General features: G+C 43.2%; 1 protein-coding gene across 2 annotated transcripts; it reads left to right on the top strand.

The window, feature by feature from the left end:
• Positions 1–1267: 1267 nt before the first annotated feature.
• Positions 1268–15675, top strand: YEATS4 (YEATS domain containing 4). Of its 2 annotated transcripts, XM_040981856.1 has the most exons (7): positions 1268–1537; positions 3156–3275; positions 5242–5308; positions 5407–5501; positions 12411–12503; positions 12592–12679; positions 15351–15675. In XM_040981856.1, exons 1-7 carry the CDS (start codon positions 1487–1489, stop codon positions 15518–15520), a joined length of 684 nt encoding a protein of 227 aa, XP_040837790.1. In that variant the 5' UTR covers positions 1268–1486; the 3' UTR covers positions 15521–15675. The 2 variants fall into 2 exon arrangements, with proteins under 2 accessions (XP_040837790.1, XP_040837798.1); XM_040981864.1 differs by lacking the exons at positions 5242–5308; positions 5407–5501.
• The last annotated feature ends 1884 nt before the right edge of the window (positions 15676–17559 follow it).

Raw genomic sequence — 17559 nt, 5'->3', positions numbered from 1 at the left:
ACTACATAAATTACTTCCAATGTAATCAAGCTCCAATACTTCATTTTCTAAGGCCAGAATAAAAATCATTATCAATGATAATTTTTGAAAGAAATTATCCTTGTATTGCTATGACAATATTCATAGGGTACTAATTATAAGTAAACACTGAGCACATTTCTTTGCACTTCTACTTTGCCAAACCATTTAAAAAGTATTTTCTTAACAGTCACCAACTAGGGGGCCAGTCTGTGGTGTAGTGGGGAAAGCTGCCTCCTGGGTTGCTGGTATCCCATATAGGCGCTGGCTGGAGTCCCAGCTGCTCCACTTCTGACACAGCTCCCTGCTTATGAACATGGGAAAGCAGTGGAAGACCATCCCAGTGCTTGGGCCACTGTACCCATACAGCAGACCCGAGTGAAGCTCCTGACTTCTGACTTTGGATCAACTAAGTTCTGCTGTTGCAACCATTTGGGGAGTTAGATGAAGATCTCTCTAACTCTGCCTTCCAAATAAATACATGTAGGGGTCACTAACTAGGAGGAGGCATGTGACTATGTTGATCTCCTCTCCAGATTCAGATACAGCTGGAATGCTGTTAAATCCATCCTTCTGACACAGTATCTTCCAGAGATTTCTGACTGGAACGAAATCTAACCTGGGCAGACTGCTGGCTGCACCGCTAAGTAGCTAGGTTCAGTAGCACCTTAGGATTCCATCACTTTCCCTACGGGTTTTGTGTTTCACGATATTCTCCTTCCCCTCACGCTGGTGGATCACGCCCCGGCTTCCTGAGAACAGGGTGCCTGAGAGACACTTCTTAGATTTTGCACGTCCGAAACTTGGCGAATGTCTGGGCATTGACAACTGAATCGGAAGTAGTCCTCTTTTAGGACTGTGAGGGTGGGACTTAACTGTTCCCTCGATCCTAATGTTGCTATGGAGCGATCCGATCGGAGGCCAACCCGATTCCCAGAATCTCCACAACCGAGGTTTGTGTGGGATCGGCTCTCAGGTCGCGCTGTTCTGTTACCCGAGACAGGCCTTGACGCGGATCTGTGTTCTTCTTCGTGCCTGGCAGACTCGTTCCGTGTAGAAACTCAAATCCCGACAAACTTTCTGAAACCTGCCTTGCTTCCAGTTTTCTTTGTTCTCTTAAGCAACTGCCGCAGCGCGCCTCCGCCGTGGTCAGGGTGACGACCGGGCGCGTGCGCGGCGTGCACGGCGTGCGCGCGCCACCCCGCCGCGCCTGCGCACTGCGCCGCCGTCCCTCCTTCCGCTCTCTCCCTCCAGCCGCGGCGCGGGGCTGAATGGCCTTCGGTAGCGTCCCCCGCGTGAGGGAGTTGGCGGTTACCGAGCGCCGAGAGGCCCTGTGACTCGCCTTCCCTCAGCCGGACAGCCTCCTCCTGCGTCCACGCGAGAGGAGCGGGCCCTCTGAGGGGAGCGGCGACCCCGCCGGCCCCAATCTCTTTCCCGTGGGCAGCGGCGGCTTCTTCCGTGGGACAATATGTTCAAGAGAATGGCCGAATTTGGGCCTGACTCCGGCGGAAGAGTGAAGGTCAGTGTCGGCCCGCACCGCTCCTCCCGGCGCGGGGAGGACCTGCCTGGCTCCCTTTGGCGCCTTCCCTCCTGGGATTTGAACCATGGTTTCCAGGGCTCGCGGTGCGGCGGCCCAGGCCATTGGTCCCCGGCCCCTGCGCGTCACCGCCCCCGCCCACCGCGAGTGGGGGCGCTGGCCCGGGACCCGGGTAAAAAGGGGGTGCCAAACACAGGGGTGCGTGGTCGCCGAGCGCGCTACTGTCTGTCCCACTTTGCGCGTACCTTTTCAAGGTAGGACCAGCCGGCCCCTCAGACACACGTTTTTACCTCTTTCTGATTGTTATTTATATAAAGGCAAGCACAGAGGGCTCCCATTGTAATTACGTTCCATTCTGAAAGTACGTTTCAGTGCAGACTGCCTTGAAAAGTTAAGTGTACAGTTCTCAAATGCTTTTTCACCGAAAGAGAGCCATGTAAAGACATCAACGTTAGGGGACTTATTGCCCCCCCCTGCTGACGATCGTGTCCCTCCAGGCATCTTTTTCCCATTTAGATGCATTTCTTGCAGGGACCCCCCTCGGGGAGCCCTTTCCTCCTGGACTGCTGCCACGCCCCGGCAGTGGTGTGCTCTCAGCCTTGTACCCGAGACCCTGTCGTCAGGAGCGCTTGCTTGGATTAAGTTTCAGCCTTCCTTTTTGAACTGACTGAGATTTTGGTATTAGATCTCATTGTTAATTTTGCAGCCACAATTACGTTTTTCCTTTTTGTTTGCTTTTCCTTGTGTCTTACTGATTTTGTTGGTTGTGTTTTCCATGCGGTGAATCCTGCTCTTTGTCCTTCATATCCATTCCTACCGTTGAGCAGCTGGCCTTATCTTCATGTGGAATGGTCAGTGTTTTCAGGTTGAAGTTTTAAACCCTCTATCAGACTCTCTCAACACTCACTGCCTTTATACCTGTTAAAGGTGAAGAGAGAAGCAGATCCATGGCAGCACACAAATGGACCAGGCTTGCCATCAGCTGGTGCCTAGGCAGGGCTGCCCTTGTACAAGCATCGCTCTTCCATTTTGCTGTGTCTGAATCTTACTGTAACTTTCATCCTAACACTCATCTTGGAGTCGATCAAATTTTCTCAAAATTACTTCTCTGTTAATATTTTTTCTTCAAATTGTGTATTTGAACTTCTAGTTTATGTTTTACTGGCTAAAAAATAAAAACTCACGTAATAGTAGAGTAAAAAAATTTGCCTTTATTCTACCTGAATCCTCTCACAGAGCCTTTGATGTGTGTGCCACACTCTGGTGACAACACTGCCTGCAGATGGAGGGTGTGGCCGGGAAGGGGCTGCCAGGCACAGCCTCTGGTGCCTGGGCTAAAGCCCAGGGCCTTGTGTGTTTCTTCTAACGGAACTGTCCAAATGCTTTTCATGGTAATTTACATGGAAACGCTTTCAAAGTAGGAAGTTAATCTGATGTTAATATGAAATGAGGGTAACTGCCTGAAATGAGTAAGAGAAATCCATTTAGATCAACTCTGGATTGTTCCCCTGCTGTTATTTAATAAGCTTTTACAGTTCTTGTACTTTGTATGTAGGTAATGATACAATACTTAATGATTTTTAAATTGTTTTTCTTTTAGGGAGTAACTATTGTTAAACCGATAGTTTATGGTAACGTGGCTCGATATTTTGGAAAGAAACGAGAAGAAGATGGGCACACACATCAGTGGACAGTGTATGTAAAGCCATACAGAAATGAGGTAGGCACTCGTTTCTCCTGTAATTTTTTTTAAAGATTTGTTTTTATTGCAAAGTGAGATATAAGGAGAGGAGGAGAGACAGAGAGCAAGATCTTCTGTCCAATGGTTCACTCCCCAAGTGACCACAATGGCTGGAGCTGAGCCAATCCAAAGCCAGGATCCTGGAGCTTCTTCCAGGTCACCCACGCGGGTGCAAGGTCCCAAGGCTTTGGGCCGTCCTTGTTGCTTTCCCAGGCCACAAGCAGGGAGCTGGATGGGAAGCGGGACTGCTGGGACTGCGCCCACATGAGATCCTGGTGAGGACTTTAGCCACTAGTCTTTCAAGCTGTGCCCTCTTATAACTTTTCGAAGCTATAATTTGTTTTGCTTGAAGATTTTTTTTTCATTAAAAAATGTTTGTTTTCCTCTACTTGAAAGGCAAGTATCCACTGGTTTACTCCCCAAATGTCCACAATAGCCAGGGCTGGGCTAGGCCAGTGCTGGGAGCCCAGGCACTGGAGTCATATGCTTGCCAGGATGCATTGGCAGGATGCTGGATTGAAAGTGAAGCAGCTGGCCTCATACTGACTCTCCAGTATTGATTGCTGGCTTTCCAGGTAACCACTTAGGCTGCTGTGCCTCAGGAAATGGTTTATTCTGGCTTACAGTTTAGAGGTTCACAGTTCAACATTGGGGGTACTTCCTTTACCTGGTGTCCGCTAGAGGCTGGCCAGGGCAGGGTGAATGCAGAGGAGTGATGTGAGCTACAGAGCAGAATTCTACTATTCACATAGTAATTTTCTGAGAGTAAAATTAGCCATTTATAGAAATTTTGGCAGAAAAGGTTAAAAGACTAAGAATTGCCATTTTCATGTAATTGTTAGTAGATATAAGTTTCCCAGAGATGTCTTCTAATTAAAATGAACAAGAATGAGCATGCTATAAATGCAACTACAGGTATACCTTCCATCTGTTACATCTCACGTTAACATATATTGGATTAAATGTTTCAGGAACAGCAGTGCTACCTTAAGTGAGAAGCTAAACATCACACCTGAAAGTGACAGGATTTAAGCAGGCATTTCAGGGCTAGCAGATCATGTGATTATAAGACCACCAGAGAATGTGAAAAATCTGTTATGTGAATTAAATCTAGGGATATCCGCATCTCTTATCAGAGTTCCTGGGTTGAAATTCTCCGTCTGCTTCCCATCCAACTTCCTACCAAGACTGTACCTTGGGAGGTAGCGGGTGTTGGTGGAGTAGTTGAGTTCTTCCTGTCCATGTAAGAGAGTCACATGGAGTTATGGAGTTACTAGTTCGTGGCTTTGGTCTGACTCAGCCAAGTCCTGGCTGTTGAAGGCTTTTGCAGCGTGAGCCATTGGGTGGAGCTATCTGTCTGCCATTCAAGTAAACAAAAAATAAAACAGATAAATGAACCAGTCTCCAATATCCACACAAAATTTGTACATGAATGTTCATAGCAGCATTCATAATGGTCAATGGGGCAAAGCAAATATTACAACCAATGAATAGATAAAGGTAATAGAGAAATAGGGTAGAGCTGGCACAGTGGCATAGCAGGCTGTTCTGCCACCTGTGGTGCTAGCATCCCATATGGGTGCTGGTTCATGTCCCAGCTGCTCCACTTCCCTTTCAGCTACCTGCTTGTGGACTCGGAAAGCAGTTGAAGATAGCTCAAGGCTTTGGAACCTTGCACCCATATAGGGGACCCAGAGGAAGCTCCTGGCTTTGGGTTGGTTCAGCTGCAACCATTGCAGCCAGTTCAAAATACTGGAGGATCTTTTTTTCCTGTCCCTGACTTTCCCTCTCTGCGTAACTATGCCTTTCAAAAAAATAAACAAATGCATCTGTTACTAAGCAGTTTTATAAATTAGGTAATATGCTAAGGTATTTCCATTTTAATTTAATGTATTTCCTTCATAATTTTCTTTGGTACATGATAGAACAAATTTCTTTGTTTTAGGATATGTCAGCATATGTGAAGAAAATCCAGTTTAAATTGCATGAAAGCTATGGCAATCCTTTAAGAGGTACAGTACAGTCTTTTTGATTCATAGTATATAAAGTTGAAAAGATCCAAAAAATAAATCAGTGATTTACAGTTGTTTTATTTTTTTCCTCTCTCTAGTTGTTACTAAGCCTCCGTATGAAATTACTGAAACAGGATGGGGTGAATTTGAAATAATCATCAAAATATTTTTTATTGACCCTAATGAAAGACCTGTGAGTAATAATTTTTGCAAATAAAGATTTCTAGTAAATGCAAAATGTAGTAATATGCAATGTATAGTTATAGGTCATGTTTAGATGTACTTTATATAATCTTATATTATGGTATGCTTTGCCATGAGTTCAGTTTTCCATTTGTTAAGTGAAGTGCCTTCCAAACTACCCTCACCCCCTCTTTTTTTTCAAGCCTAGAAAGAAAGGATATAATTGCTTTGGAAAGAAACCATGGAAATCAGATGATTACTACAGAAAAACATTCAAATTTCATTAGTGTCATTTCACTGCTAGTACTGAACAAGTTGAGTCCATATGCTGTTTGAAATGGGAGTATCCAGTTTTTATGATTAAGCCTTTAGAAACAGTCTCTTGCTTTTTCAAATTACCATCAGTCCTGGCAGTGTTGTGTGGATGTGGATGTGTGTATGCATGTGTGTGTGTTGATTTATAACCTCGGTGTGTCTGTGCATGCTTACATATAACCATTGGATTTTCAGCTGTAATCTGTTGTCAGGTTGTTGCCTGACAGTGCAAAATTCTTCTAAAATTTTGATCCCTCAGCAGCTTGATGAGGTTGAGGAAATTCTGCTTTCGGTGATGAGGATTGTAAGGCTCAGAGCAGTGCGTGCACAAAAGCACTCAGTTTAACCAACTGTGGCTTTCAGACCAAATACACCTTCAGGTACCTTTTATTTTGACCAAAATTGAGAAGTTTGACTTTTATAAAACATGTAGTTACAAATCAGTTTATTGCTGTCTCATTGCACATATGTGTGACTTGGGGTTAACCAGTTTTGGGACTTGAAGTTCTGTTGCTATTAAGTTTTATGTTAGGGCTAGGTGTGATAGCATAGTGGTTAAAGTCCTTGCCTTGCACAAGCCAGGATCCCATATAAGCACTGGTTCTAATCCCAGCGGCCCTGCTTCCCATCCAGCTCCCTGCTTGTGGCCTGGGAAAGCAGTTGAGGATGGCCCAAATTCTTGGGACCCTGCACCCATGTGGGAGACCCAGAAGAGCTCTTGGCTTTGGATTGGCTCAGTTCCAGCTGTTCTGCTCACTTGGGGAGTGAACCATCAGATGGGAGATCTTCCTCTCTGTCTCTCCTCTCTGTAGATCTTTCTAATAAGTATAAATAAATCTTTAAAAAAAAAAGTTTTATGTTAGTAGAATCAGCTTTTTTTTTAAAGATTTATTTTTATTATTTTTTTTGTTGGAAAGGAGGATATACAGAGAGGAGAGACAGAGAGGAACATCTTCCATCCGATGATTCACTCCCCAAGTGAGAGCAACGGCCAATGCTATGCCGATCCGAAGCCAGGAGCCTCTTCTAGGTCTCCCACGCGGGTGCAGGGTCCCAAAGCTTTGGGCCGTTCTCGACTGCCTTCCCGGGCCACAGGCAGGGAGCCGGAAGGGAAGCGGGGCCGCCAGGATAGAACCGGCGCCCATATGGGATCCCGGGGGTGCAAGGCAAGGACCTTAACCACTGCGCCACCGCGCCGGGCCCAGCTTTTTTTTTATTAAAGATTTATTTATTTTTATTGGAAAGTCAGATATACAGAGAGCAGGAGAGGCAGAGAGGAAGATCTTCCGTCCAATGGTTCTCTCCCCAAGCGGCCGCAACAGTTGTAGCTGAGCCAATCCAAAACAGGAGCCAGGAACTTCTTCTGGGTCTCCCACATGGGTACAGGGTCCCAAGGCTTTGGGCCGTCCTTGTTGCTTTCCTAGGCCACAGGCAGGGAGCTGGATCGAAAACGGGGCCACTGGGATTAGAACCTGCATCCATATGAGATCCCAGCATGTTTGAGGCGAGGACTTTAGTCGCTGTGCTATGGCACAGGGCCCCCAGCTTATGTATTTATCTTATTTTTAAGGCTGTTTTTATTGTTTTAAAGGAGTTGACTATCCTCTGGGCCAGTGGTGTAGAGAAGTTACTCCTAGGTGAGAAATACCCCAGGTGGTTTCTTTTAGACACTCGGGCCATGAGGCCTCACCTGCTGGAGAGGCTGATTGAGCAGGGCTTGGAAAGGGATCAGCACTTTAGGTGATTTTGATGTGGTGAGAATTAGGACCCTCTGATGTCAGTGTTGCTCTTCTATGTAGGAATTAAATTCATCTAGGTAGTTTCTCAAGTGGGAGCCTGTTAGGCTTGCATGTTTTTAGTATGGGGGAATGCCACTATAAGTTTTCTGAAAGTAAAGTACTCAAATTGGGTTTTCATTCTTGGAAATGGGGATTTCTAGTATAGGCAGTTTTATTGCTCTAAGAATTTTCATATACTACTAAAAATCGGAAGCATCTGTCTTGAAATTATTTGTTGCTTATATTTGCATGAATGCCTATGGAAATCTAAATAATAAATTAGGTAGGCAGTTTTATGATATAGGTGTAGAAGAAATTTTTTCTAGTTAGAGAAACATCCACATGGTTTAAAAGAAGATTTAAGAAAGTTAGGCAGATCTCCTAGTACCACAAATGGAGGAGGGGGCTTAAAGCAATAGACATTTGCACGTTCTTGGAGGCCAGGAGTCTCCTTGTTCTTCTCAGAGCCTTAAGGAAGGATCTTTTTCTTTCCTCTTCCAGTTCCTGATCCTTGGCTTTTGTCAGCGTAATTCCAGTCTCTGCCTCTGTTGTCCTGGGATCGATCTTCACTCCCTGTCTTATAGGGTACCAGTCACTAGATTGGGGCCCATCCTGGTAACATCATCTTAGTTATATCTGCAAAGACTGTTCTCAAATAGGATGGCATCCTTAGCTACTAGGATTCAGGACTTCAGCATATCTCTCTGGGCAACACAGTGTAAATTTGCAAAAGCATCTTTCCCCATCTCTTACCTCTTTCCCAGGTAAAACCTCTTAAAAATGTATGTGTAAAATTTAAAAGGTGAGAAAGTCACAGACAACATGTGGGCCATGTTCAGGATAGAGCAGGTCAAGAGGGGAAAGTTGAGAGAGAAATGCTTCTCCCATGCATCCTCTATCCACGTGGAGAGAGAGAGAGAGCCCCTCCCCGTGGCCAGGCTTCCTGTAAGCCTGCAGAGGGGTGCATGCTGCCATCCTCAGGTCCCGTGTGGCAAAAAGTAAATTCTGGGGAAGGAGTTATTTAGTTGACAGGTAGGCAAGTGATATTACATGGTGTGGGAGAGATGTCACCTAACAACTCATGACCCTAGCTAGCTTCCCTCCACTGCTTCATTCTCTCCCCACCCCCCACCACGGATTTCTCACCTTTAATCGTAAGGGTTGCTGCTGATTAGAAGTGTAGGCTTTGTCTGTCCCAGGATCTAATGGCCCATCTCACGAGCCAGAAAGTTTCCAGGCAGTGACAGTGGCTGTGTCCCTTGCATTGTAATTGTGACTGAGAAGTTATAGGCTTCTGAAACTGTCAGTTTAATCAATCAGCATGAGCAAAATTGGAAAGAAACAAATTATGGTAGAGTGCTCTTTAAGTAGGAAAATTGTATTTTATTATTTCCCAATTAGTGGGTGATGATAGATTGTCTCTATGCAGATTGTAAAACTGTCTACTTGTAATGCCCCTTTCAGTAAGATGGTACTGTTAGAGCAGAGGCAGCACTAACCACTGCACACACAGCCTCCTCCTGGTTCTGTTAGTGCCTGTGGATTGTCCATGACTGTTTAGACGGTGTCCACAGACTTAAAAGTTGGCTTGAGTGTAGGCCGAATTACTTGAAGTAATAGATCAAGATTTTAGAATTAGATTCATGTTATCTACTGATATCTTCTGTTATTACATATTAAAAAAAAAAAAAAAACTCACTAAGGAATTCTACCAATAGCAGCCTCCAAAGAGGATCAGAAGAGGTAGAAAAAAACACATCTGCCTTAGTGTACAACGGCCTTGATATGGTGAGAGCAAAGGCTTTACTTACTTTGCTTTAGAAGAGGTATTTGAGGAGGCCTTCAGTTCATTCACAGGAGTAGGCAGACTTACCTTTGCATGTGGGTATGTTCTTTCCCTTGGTCTGAAGTCAGCAGAGGTTTCCTGATATGCAACATATGTACCGAAGCCAGGATGCGCACCCTGGGCTCTGGTCCCCCTGAGACTGGAGATCCTGATGTATCTGAGGCCATTAGGGCATGAAAGAATGGGCTGCTTGTTGACACCAAGGCCTCCTGCCCACCCGCAGCATGGTGTGGGTACTCCAGAAAACCACTTTTTTTTTTTTTTTTTAATTGTAAGGGCAGATATACAGAGAGAGAAAAAAATCTTCAGTCTGCTGGTTCACCTCCCAAATGGCTGCAATGGCCAGAGCTTGACTGCAACAGCCGGAATTTAGCTGATATGAAGCCAGGAGCCAGAAGCTTCTTCTGGATCCCCTGTACATGTGCAAGGTCCCAAGGACTTGGACTATTCTTTGCTGATTTCCCAGACCATAAGCAGAAGGCTGATTGGGAAGTGGAATAGCTGGAACACAAACCAGGGCTCATACAGGATACCAGTGCTTGCAGGTGGAGGATTAGTCAGTTGAACCATTGCACCAGCCCTCTGAGAATCACTTTTTAACAGTTACTGTATAATTCTAGAAATTGCTCTTATGTATCTCATGTTTAAACTCTTAATTTTGAGTTTTCAAGCTTTGGATACTATCTGACAATTCATGATAATGACAGATGATCCTTTTTGTTTTTTTCCATTTTGCTGGAATAATTTCTTCAGAAAGGATTACTGAGAAATAAATTTTTTCCTTCATACTTGATTTATTGGGGTGAAAGGTTCTAGATATCTGCAGGAATGGAGAAAGGAGGATGAGAAAGCGTGACCACCTGCTGGTGTCCCAGTTTTGGGGGCTTGCAGCACTGCGGCTCCATCATACACTGGTAGGCCGCACCACTCAGGAGGCTCTGCTGCTCGGGTTGCAGTTCTCTGTTATGGTGTATTACCATTTCACGTTGTCTCTTCTGGTTTCAGCTCTAGCAATTTGCCACATCATCTGGGGCTTTGGTTAAAGATTTGTTCATTTTTATCAGAAAGTCAGATTTACAGAGAGGAGAGACAGGAAGCTCTTCCATCTCCTAGTTCAACCTCCAAATGACTGCAGGGACTGAAGCTCAGCCAATCTGAGGCCAGGACCCCAGGACCTTTCTTGGTCTCACGTGTTGGGTGCAGGTCCCAAGATTCTGGGCCATCCTCTACTGCTTTCCCAGACCAAAAGTAAGGAGCTGGATGGAAAGTGAAACAGCCAGGAAATGAACTGATACCCATATGAAATCCTGTGCTTGCAAGGGAAGCCAATTGAGTCATCTGGGCCCTGTCTCCACATGTTTAATATACCATCTTGAACCTGAAAATTGTCTTTTAAATAGAGTACTTCTGGCTGAGCCATGTTCAAGGAAGTCTGAGATTTCTACCAGTTGGTTTGGATTGTTCTTAAAGGGTGTGGATAATACTTGCTCAAATTCAGTTCCAAGGACTTTTATAAATTTCTGGCTTCTTTCATGGTATACCCTTGTTACCTGTTTTGTGTTTTAGAGAATTGCATTCTCTTATTAATGTAGGTAGTTTTGGAAAATTCTTTGAGGTCTCTAAATTGTTTTCTGTAACTTCAGCATAAACGCTTGATCTTTTGCCAGCTAGATTTTATTTCCCTGAAATTACTACTTGAATTTTTAAAAATGTATTAGAAAGTCAGATATACAGAGAAGAGGAGAGACAGAGAGGAAGATCTTCCATGTGGTGATTCACTCCCCAGGCAGCTATAATGGCCGTAGCTGAGTTGATCAGAAGCTGGGAACTAGGAGCTTCTTCCAGGTCTCCCATGCGGGTGCAGGCTCCCAAGGCCTTGAGCTTTCTTCCACTTTTCCAGACCGCAAACAGGGAGCTGGATGGGAAACTGAGCTGCTGGAATTAAAACTGGTGCTGATAATGGGATCCCTGTGTAAGGCGAGGACTTAAGCCACTAAGCTACCACACTGGGCCTGGAATTGTTACATTTTATACTGCACAACTTTAGCTTTAATGTCTTACTACATCTGTATTTAAATACTTGGAGGTACATTGCTCTTGCCAAAATGAATTACCACTGACCAACTTTTTAAATTTATTAATGTCATTTATGTAATGTTCTTATAGATCTCCAAAGATACTACTTTTTCTTCAAAGAACATTTTAGTATTGGATATTTCTTTTGAAAAATATCAAATCTGTTTTTTCTCACAGTAAATTGGTAAACACTAGTCTTCACCAAGTATTACAGTTCAATATCACTGTGTAAATAAAATAATTTATGTCTTAGTAACTTCCAAGTTTAATTTCCAGTACTGAATCTTGTGGGTTTTTTTCCATATATTTACTATCTAGAGATTCTTGAATATGCTTACTTTTTTTTTTTTTAAGATTTATTTTTATTATTTTTTCATTGGAAAGGCGGATATACAGAGAGGAGAGACAGAGAGGAAGATCTTCCGTCCGATGATTCACTCCCCAAGTGAGCGCAACAGGCCGATACTATGCCGATCCGAAGCCAGGAGCCTCTTCTGGGTCTCCCACGCGGGTGCAGGTTCCCAAGGCTTTGGGCCATCCTCGACTGCTTTCCCCGGGCCACAGGCAGGGAGCTGGAAGGGAATCGGGGCTGCCGGGATTAGAACCGGCGCCCATATGGGATCCTGGGCGTGCAAGGCGAGGACCTTAACCACTTGCGCCACCGTGCCGGGCCCGAATATGCTTACTTTTTAAAAAAATACTGAAGTAAGTACATTGGATGAATGGTGGTACCCAGTGGAAAAGCAAGATGCGGAGAGTTTAGATGATTGGCTTCAATGGATTATAATAAAAAATAAGATCCTGAAATTGATGGATTCCAATCTCTAAATCTGTTAAAGCAGTGACATTGTCTCACAGTTATGGTGAAAATCATTACAAAGATGGGACTCTTTTCTATTCACAGGTAACCCTGTATCATTTATTAAAACTGTTTCAATCGGACACCAATGCAATGCTGGGAAAAAAGACGGTGGTTTCAGAATTTTATGATGAAATGGTAAGAAGATTTAATAATGATATGAATTTTTAAAGCATTTTAAATTGGGAATCTTTGATATTGTTGGGCTTTTGTTTTCCTCCCTTAGATATTTCAAGACCCAACAGCAATGATGCAACAATTATTAACAACATCTCGTCAGCTAACACTAGGAGCCTATAAGCATGAAACAGAATGTAAGTGCCACTTTTTCTTAATTTTATTCCTGAGATGCAGTATGTTCTGTAATGGTGGAAGGATTGGATTGAGTATGACAGTCCAATAGTTTTTTAGTAGAGCATGTGCTGGGATAGAGCAGTGTCCCGCTTAGACAAAGAGCCCTGCCATCGTGGGCCTTATATTGTATCCTAGTAAAAGAAAAACGGGTATTAACTAAATAGAGCAGTGAAGTGTAAAGTAGTGATTGGATGTGGGGTAAAATAAAGTAGGATCAGAAGTACCTTTGGTAGGGAATGGTTGAAGGGTCTAAAGATGAGGCCAGGAAGTGTGTTTGAAGAAGGGGTAAGGTACTGAGCTGAGGTGTAAGCCCTTGGAGAAAGTATAGTTGGAATGTCTACAGACCAGGAAAGAAGCTTCTGTAACGAAATAGAATGAATAAGGGAGTGGGGAATGGGCAATGAGGCCGGAGAAGTTAACAGGGTGCAAGGTCAGGTTAGGGCTGTATATAACATTTAGTTTAGATTTTTTTTTTAAGATTTATTTTTATTGGAAAAATCAGATATACAGAGAGGAAGAGAGAGAGGAAAATCTTCTGTCCAGTGATTCATTCCCCAAGTGGCTGCAGTGGCCGGAGTTTAGCTGATCCAAAGCCAGGAGCCCAGAGGCTCTTCTGGGTCTCTCCCACAGGTGCAGGATTCCAAGGCTTTGGATTGTCCTCTACTGCTTTCCCAGGGCACAAGCAGGGAGCTGGATAGGAAGCAGGGCTCCCGGGATTAGAACCGGCAACCATATGGGATCCTGGCTCGTGCAAGGCGAGGAATTTAATTACTATGCTATTGCATTGGACATTTAATTTTATTTTTACGTTTTTCAAGTGTCCCTTTTTTATGGATAGCTGCTATGTCATTTCGTCTACGTAATTCTGTTCTCATTGTTTGGAACTCCATTCCTGTTTTTCTGGGGTTAAGAACCCACTCTAATACATACACCCTTTCCTGCTAGTGAAGCACCCAGTCTGGTGGAAGACCTTTCTCTTTTTTTCTTTATAGCAGTGCCTTGCAAATAAATAAATCTTTAAAAATTATATGATAAATGTCTTCTAACTTCATTTTTCATGAATTTTTTGAAGTACCTTCAAATTAAGTAAAATGAATATGTATGGATTTCCAATTTTTTTGGCTTCAAAATAGACTTTTCATTTTCTCCCATGAACTTTTGGAAGCATTCTTATACTTTAGAAATTAGCAGCAGCAGTTACTGAAAATGTCCACAAGATGGAAACGTTGGCTTCACATAGGTGTTTCTCTTCACGCTCCCTGTTCAGGGGTTATGTTTCAATAGATATCTTGCAATAATGCCATTTTCTTTAGTAAATTATTATGTAGTCAGCTAGGATGTTTTAAATACTATCTAATATCCTATCATAATAGCTCAGAAGGATTTCTTATGTAACAGGTAGCATTGTGGTGGATGCTTTATACACATGAATTCTTTTAAAATCTGAAAAAATATTATGAAGTGTTTGCCATTATAATTTCTATTTAAAATGAGAAAATGAACATAGAGAAATGAAATAACTTGAGTGTCACAGCTTATAAATTGTAATGCTGGAATTCAAATTTTGTTAATGCTACCTCTTTCAAAACAGAAAAGGCTTGTTTTGATAGTATAATTATGATTATATAAGTTTTACCTGTATATGATCTGAAGAGTACTTTTATAAAGTTAGTTTGCCTTACCAGCTGAATTGCCTTGAGTTTGTTTTTGTTTATTTTGTGTTTTATCAAAATATAAGCTGTGACTCTGGGCAGAATTCGAGTCTTAGTTGTAGAAAGTAACTTAGCTTGTCCATGGAAAAATCACTCGTTTACTACTTCATCCCCCATATCATGAGTTGTTCAAACTTTACCAGGGGACTCTGACAGAAGAAAATACAATTTTTTTTAAGGTTTGTTTATTTTTTATTGGAAAGGCAGACTAATAAACAGAGAGGTGGAGAGACAGAGAAAGATGAATGCAGTGGTTAGAGCTGGACTAATTTGAGTCAGGAGCTTTTTCTGGGTCACCCACATGGAAGAAGAGTACCCAAGGACTCAGGCCATTCTCCACTGTTTTGTCAGGCCGTAAGTAGAGAGCTGGTTGGGAAGTAGAGCAGCCAGTCAAGCCAGTGTCCATGTGGGATGCCAGCACTTGTAGATGAGCCATCACACTGGCCCAGAAAACACCTTTTTATTTAGAAACAAACAAACAAAAAATACTGATGATCAGGCTCTGGCATATAATGAGCTGTCCATGATTTTTTTTTTTTTTAAGATTTATTTATTTTTATTGGAAAGTTAGATTTTACAGAGAGGAAGATCTTCCATTGGCTGGTTCACTCCCCAAATGGCTGCAGTGGCTGGAGCTGACCTGATCTGAAACCAGGAGCTAGGATTTTCTTTGAAGTTTTCCATGCAGATACAAGGTCCCAAGGCTTTGGGCTGTCCTCGACTGCTTTCCCAGGGCACAAGCAGGGAGCTGGATGGAAAGTGAAGCAGCCAAGACACAAACCAGCACCCAGAGAGGCTCCTGGTGGATGCAAGGACTTTAGCCACTAGGCTACCGATCTGGGCCCACCATCGTTAATTTTATGACTGTTTTTAGATGTGAGTAAGATTAAATGATTCAATAAAAGTATGTTTTCCTTAGTTGCAGAACTTGAAGTGAAAACTAGAGAAAAATTAGAAGCTGCCAAGAAAAAAACAAGCTTTGAAATTGCAGAGCTTAAGGAAAGATTAAAAGCAAGTCGTGAAACTATAAATTGTTTAAAAAATGAAATCCGAAAACTTGAGGAAGATGATCAGACAAAAGACATTTAACTAGTTTGAAGAGAACTTGGTGAAGATAAATGGACTTGATGGAGAAAAGGACTTGCTGCACGTGCTGTGACGTTTCCCAGAGGACATGCAGTGTGGTTGATGAGATTCTCGCAGTGCAGTACGAGTGTTTGTAGCACTCAAGCAGTCTTCCATAGGAAGTGTGTATGGTAAGAATCTGCTGTATAGGCATTTTACCAACCGATTTTAGGGAAATTCTATGATGTTAAGCACAATTTAAAAAATATTTTTATTGTAATTATGTGTAGGTTATTGTCCTTTTGACAGGCATCAGAGTTTCATTATAAAGTATGATGTGTACAGATTTTGTATATGCTTCTGTAGTAGTTAGAATTCATGATAATAATTTAATTTCTTCATGTTTGTACCTGCCCCAGTCTTCCCTATATTGTATATGATGTGCCCATTATGTATTCAATAAATGTATTTTACAGATCCTATTTGTGCCTCTTAATGCGTTTCTTCTTCTTGGAAGACTTTCTGTCATCCCCTCAATGCAATTAACATATCTTCATAGTGTTGCGACCTCACATCTTCTAAGATTGTGCCATTGTGTTCAGTATTCAGAGGTTGGGCAGAGGTCTGCATGGTCTGACATTCCTTGTCTGGACCCCTGGAATGGGACTTCACTGTTCCAGGCATCACTGAACTTCTACCTCGTGCCTGCCAGGCCTGTGCTATTGCACAGGACATAGGAATAGATGAAGACACAGGGGAAAATGCTGTTGTACTAGAGAAGCCTTGACATGTGGAACCATCATCCTCGCTGGATTGCACCCCCAAGGATATGTTGTTCCAGGAAACTAAGGTGTGGGGTGCTCGTGTAGCTGGTTATGCCACCTCCTGCAATGCTGGCATCCCATATGGGTGCCAGTTTAATTCCTGGCTAATCTACTTCTGCTCCAGCTCCCTACCACTGGCCTAGGAAAATCACCAGAAGATGGCTGAAATGCTTGGGCTCCTGCTACCCACGTGGGAGGCCTGGAGGAAGCTCCTGTCTCCTACCTTCAGCCTGGTTCAAAGCTTGGCTGCTGCAACCACATGGGGAGTGAGCCAGTAGGTGGAAGGCCTGTCTCTCTGCGGCAGTCTTTGAAATGAATAATGTAAAAACAACAACAGCATGGCCCATGCTTGAAGTTCTGACTTCATACATATCAAGGATACAAGGGTTAAGCATCTGTCAGGGCCCAGTCTTGCCCTCTGCAGCTTGTTTTCTCTGTGTTGACTTTAATCTTCCTGTGAGGTTTCAGAGAACTCCTATAACTCAGTAATAAAAAGCACAGTTTAAAAGTGGGCAGAAAATTTGAACAACCGTGTTTCCAGCAAAGATGTAGAAATGGACAATAATATGAGAAGATGCACAGTGTCAGTAAGAAGAAAATGCAAGTGAGAACCATAATGAGACTTCACACTGCTAAGACTTTTTTATAAAGATTTATTTTATTTTTATTGGAAAGGCGGATATACAGAGAGGAGAGACAGAGAGGAAGATCTTCCCTCCAATGATTCACTCCCCAAGTGAGCCCAACAGCCAATGCTATGCCGATCCGAAGCCAGGCGCCTCTTCCGGGTCTCCCACATGGATGCAGGGTCCCAAAACTTTGGGCTGTCCTCGACTGCTTTCCCGGGCCACAGGCAGGGAGCTGGATGGGAAGCGGGGCTGCCGGGATTAGAACTGGCACCCATATGGGATCCCGGGCGTGCAAGGCGAGGACCTTAACCACTTGTGCCACCACGCCGGACCCAAGACTTTTTTTTGACAAAATAAATTGATGAGGTTATGAAGATAGGAATACAACTGCTAGTATAGATACCCAGTGACCCATAATTTTTACTCCTAAATTTGTACCCGAGAAAAATGGAAGCATGTTCACAGAATTTTACACAAATGTGCATAGCATTATGCATAACTTCCTCCAAAAGAAAAATATTCATTAACTGGTGGGTGAATAAATGTAATTCATCTATATGATGGAAAATTACTCAACAATAAGAAAGAACAAATACTTGGCCTGGTGATT

This window comes from Ochotona curzoniae, unplaced genomic scaffold (genome assembly GCF_017591425.1).
Source record: "Ochotona curzoniae isolate NIBS_2020 unplaced genomic scaffold, NIBS_Ocur_1.0 contig_1014, whole genome shotgun sequence".
Classification (NCBI taxonomy): Eukaryota; Metazoa; Chordata; class Mammalia; order Lagomorpha; family Ochotonidae; genus Ochotona; species Ochotona curzoniae.
This window is presented reverse-complemented; position numbering and strand designations above follow the sequence as displayed.